General features: G+C 59.1%; 2 protein-coding genes across 8 annotated transcripts; one reads left to right on the top strand and one right to left on the bottom strand.

Moving 5' to 3' along the window:
• Positions 1-690: 690 nt before the first annotated feature.
• NHERF4 (NHERF family PDZ scaffold protein 4) lies at positions 691-5,680 on the top strand (the record flags this gene model as incomplete). Of its 7 annotated transcripts, XM_079788777.1 has the most annotated exons (11): positions 691-820; positions 1,124-1,151; positions 1,256-1,329; positions 1,599-1,813; positions 2,029-2,218; positions 2,324-2,460; positions 2,662-2,866; positions 3,036-3,232; positions 3,311-3,538; positions 3,652-3,821; positions 4,048-4,911. In XM_079788777.1, 11 exons carry the CDS (start codon positions 805-807, stop codon positions 4,058-4,060), a joined length of 1,473 nt encoding a protein of 490 aa, XP_079644903.1. In that variant the 3' UTR covers positions 4,061-4,911. The 7 variants fall into 7 exon arrangements, with proteins under 7 accessions (XP_079644903.1, XP_079644905.1, XP_079644901.1 ...); XM_079788775.1 differs by lacking the exons at positions 691-820; positions 4,048-4,911 and adding an exon at positions 4,935-5,680 and having other exon boundaries at positions 890-1,151; positions 1,234-1,329; XM_079788774.1 differs by lacking the exon at positions 691-820 and having other exon boundaries at positions 890-1,151; positions 1,234-1,329; positions 4,048-4,913.
• A 74-nt stretch (positions 5,681-5,754) lies between these two features.
• Positions 5,755-10,423, bottom strand: DRC12 (dynein regulatory complex subunit 12 homolog). The gene is made up of 8 exons (XM_079788646.1): positions 10,406-10,423; positions 10,100-10,193; positions 9,901-9,977; positions 9,261-9,326; positions 8,343-8,462; positions 7,764-7,856; positions 6,309-6,439; positions 5,755-6,071 (listed from the first exon to the last, which is right to left on the bottom strand). The coding sequence occupies exons 3-8, from the start codon at positions 9,941-9,943 to the stop codon at positions 5,865-5,867; spliced, it is 660 nt and encodes a 219-aa protein (XP_079644772.1). The 5' UTR covers positions 9,944-9,977; positions 10,100-10,193; positions 10,406-10,423; the 3' UTR covers positions 5,755-5,864.
• Positions 10,424-16,129: the final 5,706 nt, after the last annotated feature.

The raw sequence follows: 16,129 nt of genomic DNA on the forward strand, positions 1-16,129 counted from the left end.
CGTGCCCAGCCCGCCCGCCCACGTCGCAGTCTCCAGGGCCGCGAAGCCGCCGCCTCGCCGTGGGGCGGAAGGACGAGGACGTGGCATTTCCATGGCGGAGCGGCCCGTGGCACCACCGCTTACCTGGCCCCTCTCCTCCCCAGGAGCCTCTGCCACCAGGGGGCGCACCTCCCGTGTCTGCCCTGCCAGGGGTGCTGTCTACCTGTGTCGGGGGGCGCCCACCCTCGCCGTAGTGCCTTCTGGGGACGCCCAGGGTCCCCGCAGCCCCTCCCGCTCCCACTGGTGCTGCTCCCCGGCCTCACGCGCTCCCCACGGGGCCTCGCGCTCAGGGCCCAGCGGGCGCGGCCCCGCTATTAAACGCTCCCTCCCCGCGCCCCGCCTGCTGCTTTCAGCGCCGGGCACCGTGCTCGTCATTCGGATGCAAGGACTGACCACGTCCTGTTACAGATGGTCCTCAGGTCCTGGGTTCAAAGGCAGTGAGGGCCGCGGGACCCCTTAAGATGTTGGGGTGGGGCTCCGACCAGCCCTTTCTGCACACTTGCCCCAGATGTGGAGTGGGGGGTCGGCAGTCTACCTGCGGTGCACGCGGCGGGGCGGCAGCGGCTCCGAGGGGCGGGGGCGCAGGCCCAGGTGCCACGGGCGCGTGCACGCTCCCCCGGGGATAAGCCCCCCGCCCCCCGCCCCCCAGCCATTACCCACGGCTTCCAGCAGCGTCTTCAAGGAGGCGGGCCTGGGGGTGAGAGGGAAGGTCAGCTGACTCCGTGGACCTTGTCCCCACTCCGAGCGCCAGGTTGTGGGCCAGCTATGGAGGCAGCCGCAGGTAGGAGCGGGAGGAGCCCTCAGAGCCCCGGGGGCGGCCGGGGCTGAGGCCTAGGGGACAGGGCACACGATGCGGGGCCTGGAGCCCCGAGACGCAGACGGCAAGTGGGGGAGGGGTGCCTGGATGCTTCTCCCGGTCCACACCCTGTGCCCTGGCCTGGGGGAGGGGAGGGAGGGACGGGAGAGCCCCTTGGAGCAGAATGGAGGGTCCTGTTCTGGGTTTGGGGTTCCCCCAGTGCTTTCAGTTAGTGAGCGCGGAGGGGGTGAGGGATGCGCCTCTCCCCGCCCCCTTTCCGCCCAGCAGGTCTCCAGGAGGCGGCTCCCGTCACCCTGTAAGTGGTGCCCTGGGAGGGGCTGGGCAGGGGCGGGAGGGGCTGGAGGGGGGAACCCCTCGGCTGACGGGAGCATCTGCAGTGGCCTCGGCGTCTCCTTGCAGGAAGTTTGAGTTTAACCCAAAGCTGGGCATTGATAATCCTGTCCTGTCCCTGGCGGAAGACCATGGCCCCTCTGGTAACCCCCTCGCCGCCCCCGGGCAGCCGCGCCCTCCCCTGGGAGCTCCGCAGGCCTCCCGTCCCCTGGACCCCCCCCCCCCCCCCCCCCCCGGACAGTGGCCTCGGTTGGGAGGAACCACGGGGACAGAGGAGGAGGCCAGGCCTGTCCTTCTGTCCCGGCCACTCTGCCCAGCACCGAGCTGGTGCCCTCCGAGGGGGCAGCGTCTGCTGGACACGAGGTGACTAGCACTTGGGCCACACCCCCCCCCCTTCTCTGCCGCCCCCCAGACGTCTGGCTGTGCCCGGAGCGGCCCCGCTTCTGCCTGCTGAGCCAGGAGGAGGGCGGGAGCTTCGGCTTCCACCTCCGGCAGGAGCTGGGCGGGGCCGGCCACGTGGTGTGCAGGGTGGAGCCCGGCACCGCCGCCCAGCGGCAGGGTCTGCGGGAAGGAGACCGGATCCTGGGCGTGAACCACCACGCGGTGGAGCGCGAAGCCTTGGAGGTGGTGAGGCTGCGCCCCGCCCCCGCCCCCGCCCCGCAGCGCGGCAGGGACCGCCTCCCTGGGGGCCTGGGGGCGGGACCCCACCTCCCAGGAGGGAGGGGTGCCCAGCCAGGCTCTGGGGAAAAGGCCTGTGAGAGCTGGTCGGTGGTGAGAAGTGTAGGTGCGGGGCCGGGGATGGCGGGGCCGGGCCGCTCCACCTCCGCCCACCCTCTGTCCAGGTGGCGCGCCGCGTCCGGGCCAGCGGCCCTCGGGTGCTGCTGGCGGTGGTGGCGGGGCAGGCGCACGACGCGGCCCGAGCCCGGCAGGGCGACGGCGCCCTTCTCTGCCCCACGCTCGGCCCCGGGGTCCGGCCCCGGCTGTGCCACATCGTGAGAGACGAGGGTGGCTTTGGCTTCAGTGTCACCCACGGTGAGCTCCGAGGCTCGGGGTGGGGGGGGGGGGAGAGGTCGGGGGTCTCAGCCCCGCCCTGGGCAGCCAGACTCACACTTGCTTTGGGGGGGGGGGGGCTTCCAGAACACCAAGGTTCTTTCTGGTTGGTGCTGAGTCCCGGAGGGGCCGCGGAGCGGGCAGGGGTGCCCCCGGGGGCCCGGCTGTTGGAGGTGAACGGGCTCAGCGTGGAGCAGCTCACGCACAGCCAGCTCAGCCGGAGGGTAGGCAGCGCCCGTCGCCTCTCCCTCCTCCCGGCTCCGAACGCCCTGATCTGCTCTGGCATCTCCATCACCCGCTTCCCTTTCCGGTGTGCGCTAGGCCCTCTCCCTCCCCAGTGCCTCCTGCGGGGCTGGGCAGAGGGGCGGTGAAGGGGCGCCCCCCGCCCCCCGCGCTGGTCCTGAGGCCCCGCCGGGTCCCCACAGCTCTGGCAGAGTGGCGAGCAGGTGACGCTGCTGGTGGCCGCGCCGGAGGTGGAGGAGCAGTGTCGCCGGCTGGGAGTGCCGCTGGCCGCCCCCCTGGCCGAGGGCTGGGCCCTGCCCTCCGCGCCCCGCTGTCTGCAGCTGGAGAAAGGGCCCCGGGGCTTCGGGTTCTTGCTCCGGGAGGAGAAGGGCCTTGGTGGTCGCCTCGGTGAGTGGGAGCCCGGGTCTGGGTTGGGCACAGTGTCTGTCTGTGTGCCCCTCCCTCTCAGGGGTGTCCCTGTCTGCGCCCCGCCCTGACCTCCTCCTGGGGACCCCGCCCGTCCCTGTGCGCCTGGCTGACCTGGGGCCGCGAGGAACCGTGAGCGTGTCTGTCCCAGGGCAGTTCCTGCGGGAGGTGGACCCGGGGCTGCCGGCCGACAAGGCTGGGATGCAGGCTGGGGACCGGCTGGTGGCCGTGGCCGGGGAGAGTGTGGAGGGGCTGGGCCACGAGGAGACGGTGTCCAGGATCCGAGCTCAGGGCTCCCGCGTGGCCCTCACTGTCGTGGACCCCGAGGCGGACCGCTTCTTCAGAATGGTGCGCGGGGCAGGGCCGGGGGCGCAGCCGGAGGGGCGCGGCGGGCGGAGGCGGCAGGTCTGTCCTCGCCGCCTCCAGGTGCGCCTGTCCCCGCTCCTCTTCCTGGAGAGCGCGGAGGCCCCCGCCTCGCCGCAGAGCACCCGCCCGGCCCCCGGGGCTGACACCGAGGACCCGCCAGGGGAAGACACAGCCCTGCCTCCTGCCCCGCGTGGCTCCCGCCAGTGCTGCTTGTTCCCCGGGCCCGGCGGCGGCTATGGCTTCCGCCTCAGCTACGTGGCCAGCGGGCCCCGCCTCTCCATCGCCCAGGTGACGGGTGCTCCCGGGCCTTCCCTCCCGGCGCACCGGCGCGGCTGCCTCCCAGGCCCGGAGCGGCCGCGCATCCCCACGGGTTCCCTGAGCCGCGTCTCACCCGCCTCCAGGTGACGCCAGGGGGCGCGGCTGCCCGGGCGGGGCTGCAGCCGGGAGACGAGATCCTGGAGGTGAACGGGCGCCCTGTGGCCGGAGAGCACGGCGTGGCCAGGCTCCACCAGCTGGCCGAGGCCGAGCCCCCTCTGTGCCTGAAGCTGGGGGCCAGGTCTCCGCGGGGCTGGTAAGCATGGGTCCCCGGGACCCTGGAGGGGAGGACGGAGAGACAGAGGGACTCTGAGCAGCTGGGGAGGGACCAGGGTGGGGGGCATGGAGGGTGCAGCTCTAGGCCGTGGTCGGTGGGAAGAGGACCATGCAGCACGCCCCAGTCCTGGGCATTCGAGTGCAGCAGGCACCGGGCAAAGCTCTTCCGGTCCTTGAGTGGCCTTCTCCCTTCTCCCCCTGCTCAGGAGCGGGCTGTAGCCTCGGGTCTGCCGGACTGCCCCCTCCTCGGCCCGGCCAGGCCAGTAGCTTCCCTGCCTTCCCGCTCCAGCAGCGCTGGTGGGAGCTGGAGCTCTTGACGCTGCCAACTGGGCCTCTAGGAGCCTGGACAGTCACAGGCTGCCCAGCCCCCCTCCTCCCCTGGGCCCACCCGCCGCTCCCCTCTGACTCGGAGGAAGCCAGGTGGGAACCCTGGGAGTGTGCCGGAGAGGAAGTTCTGCCTGCGATTTTGCGATTTGTAATACAAAACACAGATTTGGTCTTCAGACGGTCCCTGGCACAGCTCCTACAACCCTTGGAATTTCCTACACAATAAGAGCAATCAAGGGGTCTTTTGTTATTCACAAAATGCTTCCTGCAACCTAATTGTGTTAATGAGGCGGCTTTTGGGAGCCTCTAAGGATGGGGAGGGAATGGTGGCCAGGGGAGCCAATGGGGTTGAAACTTTCTGCCCTCACCCCCCTCACCTCCCTCCTGGGCTCTTGGGAGGGGAGAGGGGCTGGAGCGTTAACGACCCCCCAGTGATGTCATCAGTCATGCTGCTGTGATGACGCCTCCATAAAAACCCAAAACACGTGGAGGTGCCGGGAGGGGAGGGTGTCCAGGGGCAGGGCGGGCATTCCCGTGCGCACACCCCACCCCACGCGTCTCTGCCTTCGGCTGTTTCCGAGTTGTATCCGGATAATAAACTGGTAATCGAGTAAGCAGGCTGTTTCCCTGAATTCTATGGGCCCCTCTAGCAAATGATGGGGGTGTGGGAACCTCTGAGGCAGAGCCGTTGGTCCGAAGCGCCGGTGACCACCTATACCTGAGGTTGGTGTCTTGTGGAACTGAGTCCGTACCTGTGTGTCTCTAGGTAGAGAGTCAGAATGGAGGTCAATGTAGGACACTGAACTGGCATCCACAGAAGAGGTGGAGAATGCCTCAGTGTGGGGAAAGCCCTCCCACATTTGGTGCCCGGAAGTCGCACGGAGCGTGTGTTCATAGAAGAGAGAAACGCAGACTTCTCCCTTGTCGGTGGGCCGGTGGGCCCAGGGGCCAGCTAGAAGCCATCTGGAAGTTGCCCTGGGCAGGACTCCAGGACTCCTGGATGGATTGTAAGAGTTTGGAGGCCAGTCACACTGTCCCTCTCTGAGCCCCGCAGGACTGCGGGCTCGTGCCTGACCACTGCTGGCCTATTGCAGAATGACCTTCCCCACCAGCCTGGCTGCCTGTGTTTGTGTGGGTGAGGGTCGGAGGCTGTGGTTCCAAGGGACAAAAAGAGCCCCAGGCTCAAGGGCTGGGGAACCTTTGCCCTGCCCAGGGCCATGTGGGTATTTATAACATCATTCAAGGGCCGTACAAAATTATCAACTTAAACATCAGCCTGCCCAGCTGCGTGGCTCAGTGGTTGAGTGTTGCCCTATGAATAAGGAAGTTGGGGTTCAATTCCCGGTCAGGGCACATGCCCAGGTTGTGGGCTCAATCCCCAGTGGGGTGTGCAGGAGGCAGCCGGTCAATGATTCTCTGTCATCATTGATGTTTCTATCTCCCTCGCCCTTCCTCTCTGAACTCAATAAAGATATATTTGAAAATAACAATTAGCCTGCTGTATTTGGTCAGACATTTAATTAACTCACCCCTAATGCCTTGGCAGGGCCGGGCGCTACCCCCCCCTCCCCCCCCCAGCTCTAGGATAACGTCTAAGACCTTGTCAGACTTCTCCCTCATCACTGCGTCTTCAGGCTAATGGGCCCGCCCAGGACCGAGATGTCTCCCTGAGAGGCACTCATCTCGCCAGAAAGCTTCAACCCATAGTCCCGTTGACTTCTGCATCAAGGCGGCTTTCCGCTCCTGAGAACCCCGGGGACTGCTTGCCACGGCCCCACAGGTCCAGGGGGTTGAGTCCAAGCTGCCAGAGCTGCTCCCGGTGCCTGGCGTGGAGTCTCAGCCCCACGCCATCCCACGGAGGCTCAAGGGCTCTCAGCTTAGCCAGGAGCTGGTCCAGGCTGCCCTGCAGACACCAAGTCTCAGGCTCCAGGAGGGAAGAGGGAGCGTGAGGGGTGCCCAGGTGGGTCTATACACTTTCCTTCCAGCGTTTTCTTAAAGTGATTGGTCTTAGTGGGTGGGCATGGGTGCATCCCCTCAAGATAGAGCGGAGTTCCCTGTGGGGATCTGCTTCTCCTGCCCCGGGTCTGCGGTGATGGGGGAGCGCTGGGTACGGGTGGCTGGGTTCAGAGGGTGAGCTTACATGTAAGATTTCCTCACACTTGGCCTCCATGTCTGACACGTGGGTCTGGAGCTGAGCCCGAGTCTGGTCCCGCTCCCTGAGGGCCTGCTCGGCCGCTCCCCGCGCAGCTGCAGTCTCTGCCCGGCACATCTCTGGGGAGTGGGCAGAGGATGAAAGCGGACAGGATGGCGACGCTGCCCTTGAACAGAGTCTCCGCACACAAAAGGGATTCTTCCAGGCTCCCCCAGGGTCAGCGGGTTTCCCGTGGCCCCTACAGGGAGTTGCAGTCCTGTTCGGGTGCAGTGGAGAGAGGGGAGGTCTTGGGACAAGAGATCTGGGTCCCAGCTCTGGTTGTCACTCCTGCGTAGCATTGGGCATGTCTCTCTCTGAGCTTCAGTTTCTTCATCTTTAAAGAGGACATGTCACACCCTGGCCGGGTTCTCCGTTGGTTGGAGAATTGTCCCGTACACAAAAGGGTTGTGGGTTCAATCCCAGTCAGGGCACCTACCTAGGTTGTGGGTTTGATCCCTGGTCAGGGCACATATGGGAGGCAACTGATTGATGTTTCTCTCGCTCTCTCCTTTCCCCTCGCTCTAAAAATCAATAAACATCCCCCTCTCTCTAAAAATCAATAAACATAGCAGGTGAGGGTTAGACAGAGGAGAAGAGAGAGTGTCACCTACTCCGTAGGCTTGCTGTGAATGACGGAGATGTGGTCAGCGTGAGCAGCCCCGGGAGGTGCTCTGTAAATGATGCTTTCATTGACATTGCGATCAGGCAAAGATTAGGAAAGGAATTCAGGGTCTGCCTGGCAGAGAAGCAACTCTTGAATCATCTACAGCTGAACTAAAGCTATTTTAGGGTGAGAAAACTTTGAACCCTGAGTGGTAAGAAGCCTTGTTTGCCATGCTAACCTACTGCAACTCTCTGGTAACCAAGAGGGAAGAGAGCAAAAACTCCTGTCTTTAAAATATACTAGTATTTGCTTATTTGGAAGGTTTATTCATTTATTTAGCAAACAATTATTTAGGATCCACTATGGTGCAGGGAATGGACCAGCTTTAAAAAAAAAAAATGTTTTTATTGATTTCAGAGAGGAAGGGAGAGGGAGAGAGAGAAACATCAATGAGGAGAGAGAATCATTGATTGGCTGCCTCCTGCAGGCCCCACACTGTGGATTGGATCTGCAACCCTGTGCCCTGACCAGGAATTGAACCCTGACCTCATGGTTCATAGGTAGATGCTCAATCACTGAGCTGTGCTGGTCGGGTTTCACTTATGATGGTTTAAAACCTTAAGGTAACTTAAGATCTTTGACATCCTGTACCCTGTTCCGTCCGCGAAGGCGGAGAGTCCGTGGGGGACAGTGGTTAAAGAGCCAGGACTGCAGTCTCCTGCAGAAAGACCCTCTTAGTCCGCCTGTCAGGCCGCCCCTCAGCGGCCCTCTGAGAGGAAGGCTGGGGATGGGGATCCTACCGAGCCGCTCCCGCAGGCCTCTGGCTTCCTCCTCCCGCCGCCCGCCGCGGGTCTCCGCTTCCTCCCGGAGGGCCTGGCACTGGCGACTCATCTCTGTGGGGCAGTGAGCAGCCGGGGTGCGGGGGGGGGGGGGGGGGGGGGGAGGGGGGGAGGAGGGGAGGGGGGTGTGAACGGCTCTCTTGGTCCCGTGGGACCAGAGCACAATGGCCTTGTGGCTCTCGTGGTGCCTCTGGGAAGAACCCGAGAACCGGCATGAACCAGCCCGGCCTCCACGCCAGCTCGGGAGGGTGGCAGCCCTCCCCCTGCTGCCTCCCGGGGGATGAAATGAAGGCGAGGACGCATTTTGTAACCCACAGTGCGGCACCGGGCACCCTGGGAGGCCCCTGCCCAGAGCCCAGAGGCCTTCCTCCCCTCCCCTCCCCTCAGGCCTGCCCGGTCTGGCTCCGCGGGGAAGCCTGAGACTAGGCCTGGCGGGTGGGACCCCCCTGGCCTCCCTTCCCGCACCCTCTGGCCTCTGGGCTGTCCTCTTCCAGCCCTGCTGCTGCCCCTCTGCTGCCCACCTACTTGGCGATCACACACCTGCATAGACGGCCTTCCCTTCCCTTCGGGCCTCCTCCAGTTCAGCCTCCAGCCCTTGCAGCCTCTGCCTCAGCGGGTCTTCCGAAGCCTTGGCTCGGCGGGCCTCCCCCCTCCGCAGAGCTGGGAACAGGCCCAGAGCTCTCAGGCCCGACTGGGGACCCCACTGCGCCCGCCTCCGTGGGCCTGACGGACTGACTGCCCGCCTCCGGCACCTGGCAGCCGGTTTCCAGCCGGTCTCATTCTCCCTCTCTCTCTCTTTTTAAAATGTATTTTATTGAAAAAAAAATTTTTTTTTAAAAGAGAGGAAGGGAGAGGGATAGAGAGTTAGAAACACCGATCAGCTGTCTCCTGCACACCTCCCACTGGGGATGTGCCCACAACCAAGGTACATGCCCTTGACCAGAATCAAACCTGGGACCCTTCAGTCCGCAGGCTGACGCTCTATCCACTGAGCCACACCGGCTAGGGGGAGTCACATTCTCATTCTGTCTGCCCACCCCCCACCCCCACCCCCATCCGACAGGCTCTTCGTTGCTAAGAAGCAAAAACTCCCTTTCTGTTCTGGCTCCTTAGCCCTCACTGCTCACCCCTTCCTCACAATCCCAACTTAGAGGTCAGCTCAGCGCCCCCCTCCCTCAGCTCCAACCCTCCAAGCCCTTCAGGACAGTGGCTCAGGGGCTGAGCATCGACCTATAAACTAGGTCAGGGTTCGATTCCCGGCGGGCACATGCCTGGCTGCGGGCTTGATCCCTAGTGTGCAGCGTGCAGGAGGCAGCCGATCCATGACTCTCTCTCAGCATGGATGTTTTTGTCTTTCCCTCTCCCTTCCTCTCTGAGGTCAATAAAATATATTTAAAGGAAAAGGGTTCGGACACGCCCGCCGGCTCACTGTGAGGGCCCGAGCTGCGTCCTTCTCACCGAGGCGGTCGAGGAGCAGCTCCCTCTCCAGCGCCGCCAGCCTGCCAGCCGGTTCCGCCTCCACACCTGCCCGCAGATGGCACGGCCTCAGCTCCCCTCGGCCTCGGCCCTCCCCGCCCCGCACGCTCCAGGCTCTTCCGGCAGGAGGGCAGGGGGACCGAGGCCGCTAGGTGAGGGCTCCCTGGCGGCAGCGTCTACTGGGTCCCCCACAGCCCTCCCTGCCCGCACAGACAGGGGGGTGAATGTGTAAGGAGCACAGAGCCAGAGGGGCTCAGGGGAGGGTGGTGCCAGTGGGACCTGGTGTGAGGATATAAGGGCGCGGCTCAGAGCTTGAGACTCAACCTACGAACCAGGAGGTCCCGGTTCGATTCCCGGTCAGGGCCCAGGCCCAGGTTGCGGGCTCCATCGCCAGTGGGGGTGTGCAGGAGGCAGCCCATCGAGGATTCTCTCTCATCACTGATGTTCCTATCTCTCTCCCTCTCCCTTCCTCTCTGAGATCAATAAAAATATTTAAAAAAAAGAAAGAAAGGAAGGAAGGAAAGCACGCTCCACCCTGGCGCAGGGGCTGACCTCTCTGGAGCACCGCTGCGTGGTCCCCGGAGCCCGGAGAAGCAGGGCACCCACCCCACCCACGGCTCACCAGGGCCTGCACGCGTGTTCTTCGCCCGCGCTCCAGCTCTCATCCTCTCTCTTTTGGTCTCAGGTGGCACCTCCGTGCTGTGCTCGGGGAGGGGGCGGGGGCGTGTATTTAGACCTGGGCAGAGGGGTGCTTTCCCGATCCCTGGAGCGAACCCGGAGTCCCAGGAGAGGGGGCGTCCTAGGCTCCACCTCCGTCTTACGCTCTCCAGCAGCTGCCGCCCCCGGTCTCCGGGACCCCGAGGCCAGGCTGGCGTCCGCGGGAGGATGGCGCTGCTTCTCCCTGCACACCAGGCTCTGGGCACAGAAGTCACTTCTCCACCCTCTTTTGGGGACAATAAACCCCTGCCCCTGCCCCTGCCCCTGCCCCTGCCCCTGCCCCAGCCCCTGCCCCTGCCCCTGCCCCTGCCCCTGCCCCAGCCCCTGCCCCTGCCCCTGCCCCTGCCCCTGCCCCTGCCCCTGCCCCAGCCCCTGCCCCTGCCCCTGCCCCTGCCCCTGCCCCTGCCTACCCCGGGGACCCGCTCTGCCTGTGCTTCCCGGGCCGTGGCCTCTCGTGGGCGGGGGGCAGAGCACAGGCCCAACCAGCGGGAGCCTGAGGCGGAGCCGTGGTCTGGGAGCCAATCCGGGCGCCTGTCCTTCGGGGGCAGGAGCGAGCGGGAGGCGGGGCGTCCTGAGCCCGCGTGCTGTCCAGGCAACCGGGAAACCGGTGCACCGGGAGGCGGAGCGGTAACGCACGGCTAAAGCACCGGGCGCCCGCGGGCGCTTCTCCCCGTGCCCAAGCCCAGGCCATGGAGAAGACAGGCTTCGGCCGTGCGCTGTGATTCCGGGTGGCACCGCCTGTAATTTGGAGACTTACCAAGGACAGGTCTACACTGCTGAAACCATGCTGCTGTGTGGACACAGAGAAAAAGGGCTGACGGTAGCCATTTGGGTAAAAAAAATGATTTTGCTTTTAAAATTTTATTTATTGATTTTAGAGAGGGGGGAGAAACATCAATTTGCGGTTCCACTTACTTATGCATCATTGGTTGATTCTTGCACGTGCCCTGACCGGGATGGAGCCCGCCGCCCTGGTGTGTCTGGACCAGGCTCCAACCATCTGCGCACGCAGCCAGGACTCACGTGGAGCGATTGCCAGCCCTAGGTCTCACCATCACCGAAGCTCCCCCTCCGGAAGGCATTCTGTAGGGCGTGGGGAAGACGTGCAGGAGAAGGGCGTTGAGAGAGTGTCCCCTTCGGAGAAATGAGACAGGGCAGAGGCAGACCCAGGTCTCCAGGTGCCGACCTAGAGGGCTACCAAAGGAGAAGAAAGGGCTCTGGGCAGAGAAAGAGCTGAGTTCTAGCCTCCCCTTTGTTTTTCTGTGTGTGTGTGTGTGTGTGTGTGTGTGTGTGTGTGTGTGTTTAAATATATTTTATTGATTTTTTACAGAGAGGAAGAGAGAGGGATAGAGAGTTAGAAACATCAGATGAGAGAGAAACATCGACCAGCTGCCTCCCGCACTCCTCCTGCTGGGGATGTGCCCGCAACCAAGGTACATGCCCTTGACCGGAATCGAACCTGGGATCTTTCAGTCCACAGGCCAATGCTCTATCCACTGAGCCAAACTGGTTAGGACTTGTGTGTTTTTTAAAAATATATTTTTATTGTTTGCAGAGAGGAAGGGATAGAAATAGATGAGAGAGAATCATTGATGGGCGGCCTCCTGCACGCCCCCTACTGGGGATCGAGCCCACAACTCCATCCTGTGCCCTGATCAGGACTTGAATCTGTGACCTCCTGGTTCATAGGTCGATGCTCAACCACTGAGCCACGCATGCTGTGCCTAAATTTTTCTATTTAAATGATTTCTGAGGCAATATTGTAGGCCCTTCGCTCTTGGGGAAGCTTCCTGGCATTTTGCTGAAGTTGTGAGTGGTGGGACAAACACATCGGAGGGAGGGAGTATGAAGGATGGCTTGCCCTTGCTGAGCGCCCCCCCCCCCCCCAGCCTTGTTCTGTGGGGAGCCTTGTCATCCGTCTGCCACCTGGATCTCTGGGCACCTCACTCGCTGGAATGAGAACTGCAGAAACTTCAGGACTTCCCCTAGTCGGTTAAGGGAACTGCAGACTCCTTCTCTAGCTATTTCCTTCTGTCTCTGTCCCCTCAACAACTTTGTCAACCGCCTATTGTCAGGCGCAGATTGAAGAAATAGCTATGAGATCTGGGAGTAAAAAAATCCTTCCTGCCTTAGCTGGTTTAGCTCAGTGGATAGATTCCGGTCAAGGGCATGTACCTTGGTTGCGGGCACATCCCCAGTGGGGGGTATGCAGGAGGCAGCTGATCGATGTTTCTCTCTCATCGATGTTTCTAACTCTCTATCCCTCTCCCTTCCTCTCTGTAAAAAATCAATAAAATATATTTTTAAAAAATATCCTCGGGTGAGGACTAACAAACAAAATCCTTCCTTCAGACAGCAGAGAGCCAAGCAGAGGCGATTCGTGTTGTTTTGTCTCCTCGTGGCCGCAGAGTGAAGAGCAGTGCAGGCTCCTTTCCCAGCGCAGGGCCTGCGCCTCAGGCTCACAGAGCCGCGTGCTGCCTCCCTGAACACGGAGAACCCTTTCCTTCTCATCTCGCAGAACGTGCTGTGTGTACTCTCCCCCGACCTCTCTTCCTGCCCAGGAACACGCGGAAGGATGTCCCAGTCCTCAGCGAAGCTGTTTGGGGCGTTTTCCACGGACTGGTAGTGTCTCCATTATGCTGATGCGTGGATGACATATTGAGGACAGAGCTTACAGAATGCAAACAACATAGCATGCCTCAGAAGAGCATTTACTTTTCAAATATGTTCAGTCAACCGACTTTCAGGTGCAGAATGAGGATGTGGTTTGGGGTGAAGGTGAAAGAGAACAAGAAAAGTGCCACATGTCACATACAATATGAACTGAGTTAGCTCTAGACTAACCCAGGAGCGAGAGTGACATTGAGATCAACAATCCAACTTCACCTCTAGTGTATTTTTAAAATGAGCCAAGTGAAAATTATGAAGAAAGTAACCATTTCCTTATTTTAAGGAAGGTTTTATTGATTTTAGAGAGAGAGGAAGGGAGAGGGAGAGAGAAGCATAGATGTGAGAGAGAAACACCAATCGGTTGCCTCCACCCCCACCTGGGATTGAACCCAAAAGCTGGAAACGTGTCCTTCCTGGGAACGGAACCTCTCAGTGCACGGGACAACCCTCCCACCAACTGAGCCACACCAGCCAGAGCCAACCTTTCCTTTCAAAAAATAAAAAATAGGTGACCTAGACAAGCTCAGAGAAAAAACGTATTCTAGAATATAATAGAAGTAGCCTGTTATTTGCAGATTTTTAATATTTCCCACAACTTTTGTGATATTATACTATGTTAGTACAGTTTTGGTACTATTATATTTAAAATATTTTGTTCTTGAAATATTAATGTTTATTGCATGTAATCTTGTTATATTTATAGTCATTTTCTTGAAATATTGTTTATTGATGTAACATTATTATATTTAAAATAGTTTTTAAAGGTTAATTTCTTTTATTTTTTAAAACATTTTTATTGAATTTCTTGGAGTGACATTGGTTAGTAAGATTCAGTATAGGTTCCAAGGGTTAATTTCTTTTTTTTAAATCCTCACCCGAGAATAATTTTCCATTGATTTTTAGAGAAAGTGGAAGAGAGAGGGAAAGACAGAGAGAAACATTGATGTGAGAGAAACACATTGATTGTTTGCCTCCTGCACACGCCCGATCAGGGGCCGGCCAGGGAGGAGCCTGCAACCATGGTATGTGCCCTTGACTGAATCAAACCTGGGACTTTTCAGTATGCAGGCTGATGCTCTATCCACTGAGCCAAACTGGCTAGGGCTCAAGGGTTAATTTACCTTACTCCATTAAATCTAGGATCTAACAATGAGGGGAAGAATATTGCCTTTGTGTACCTACTGTGGATGACTGCAGTGGGTGTGAGAAATAAGTGGTTGTGGAAATTTAGAGGAGATGTGGACGGGGAAAAAAGGCCACGTGCTGACCTGACAGCTCAGGGGAGGCCTGCATGGCGGTTTTGCAAACTCAAAGACCTAAAGTAACCACAAAGGATGGTCTGAAATTAAAAATTTAACTAAAAGTAGTTTATAGGAGGTAGCCATTTCCTAAGCCAGTATTTTCCCTGACAAAGATCAACCTCCAATCTTTACTAAGCCTATTGTTTCTCTCTCCCTCCCTCTCCCTCCCTCTCTCTCTCTCTCTCTCTCTCTCTCTCTCTTATAAATATACCAGTGACCCAGTGCACAAAATTCGTGCACATTAAAAGGGGATTAATTAGAGGAAATAATTTAATATTGCTATTTGCCCTTTCTCTATAATAGAAGTGTCAGAGATTTAAGAAAATTAGTAAAATGTATATTAGTATTCCTCCTGTCAGAGTCTGGGGCACACCATGGGACCCAGAGTCAGGTCCCCACCCACCAACATGCACCTCAAAATCGCGTGAGGCCCAGACCCAGCTGGCTCCCCCCCATTGGGCTAGATCCAGACCTGGCCAGTCCCACCCTTGTCAAGCCCTGCCAGGCAGAGGGCGTAGCCTCAGGTCCCCTGGCCCGGTGCCAGGAGGGGGGGGCGTGGCCTGAGGTCCCTTAACCCAGCACCAGGATGGGAAGCGCACCTTGAGGTCCCCCGTCAAGCCCCACTGGGTAGGGGGCACAGCCTGAGGTCCCCTGGCCTGGTGCTGGGGCGGGGGGGAGCAGCCTGAGGTCCCCCGTCAAGCCCCGCTGGGTGGGGAGGTGCGGCCTGAAGTCCCCTGTCAAGCCCCACCTGGTGGAGGGCATGACCTGAGGTCCCCTGGAATGGTGCTGGGGTGGGGAGAGCAGCCTGAGGTCCCCTAGCCCAGCACCAGGACGGGAAGCGCACCTTGAGGTCTCCTGTCAAGCCCCACCGGGTGGGGGAGGGCGTCACCTCAGGTCCCTGCTGATTGCTTGTTAAGGCTCCTTTGGGAACTTGGCCTCAACTGTGGGTGCAGCCATCTTTGTGATGGAGTGATGGTTAATTAGCATATTCCATCTTTATTAGATAGGATTGTTTTTATTGATTTCAGAGAGAAAGGGAGAGGGAGAGAGAAACATCAATGATGAGAGAAAATCAGAGAAAATCACTGATCCGCTGCTTCCTGCATGCCCCCTACTGGGGGTTGTGCTTGCAACCCAGGCATGTGCCCTTGATCAGAATTGAACCTGGGACCCTTGAGTCCGCAGGCCGACGCTCTATCCATTGAGCCAAACCGGTTTCGGCTGTTATACGTAATTATTAACAACGAACTACATTTGCTAATGACTGATGACTATAATCGTGTTGCATTCATTTCCCTTACGTGCCTTACGCACAGGCGCACCTTTTCTCTCCACTAATACCAGCAGCGAATATTTTAGCAGCCAATGGCCACGTCATTAGTCTTGGACTGACTTGTTCTTGCTTTCGGAGAACAAGAAAAATAGGTTTATTTGCATTATGCTTATTAATATGTGCAGTTATTCAGTGTCTGGTAAGTTAATGTTCAAGAAAAAATTTAATTGTTATTAAAATGTTCCTTTATTTTATGTTAACAATGACTCATTTATTTCAGCCCTTTGTATTCAGCACGTCTCTCCCGAAATAAACCTACGTTTCTATGAAAATGGAAGCTTTTTTTTTTTGCGGCCCACATGAACTTCAACCTTGTTTATTTGGCCCGTGTGAGCCTTTGAGTCTGACAAGCTTGGTCTACCCACTGAGCCAAACCAGCTGGGCGAGCCTATTGTTTTTCTGCATCTAAGATAACACACCTGAGAAATGTCTGGGTGACGTGTAACTTCCCTTTCTCAGGACCCCTGAGGGCACAACCAATGGCTCCAAGGCAGAGACCACAAATTCCCTCACTGTTTTTATCATGTTAATTGTTGCCTGTTAACTATCCTGTACCCACCTATGTAAAAGAAACATGTGCCGCCATGACTGGTTTGGCTCAGTGGATAGAGCATCGGCCTGCGGACTGAAAGGTCCCAGGTTCGATTCCGGTCAAGGGCATGTACCTTGGTTGCGGGCACATCCCCAGTGGGGGGTATGCAGGAGACAGCTGATCGATGTTTCTCTCTCGTCGGTGTTTCTGACTCTCTATCCCTCTCCCTTCCTCTCTGTAAAAAAATCAATAAAATATATTAAAAAAAAAAAAAGAAACATGTGCCGCCCCTTGTGCT

Source organism: Cnephaeus nilssonii (genome assembly GCF_951640355.1).
Source record: "Cnephaeus nilssonii genome assembly, chromosome: 13".
NCBI classification, from domain to species: Eukaryota; Metazoa; Chordata; class Mammalia; order Chiroptera; family Vespertilionidae; genus Cnephaeus; species Cnephaeus nilssonii.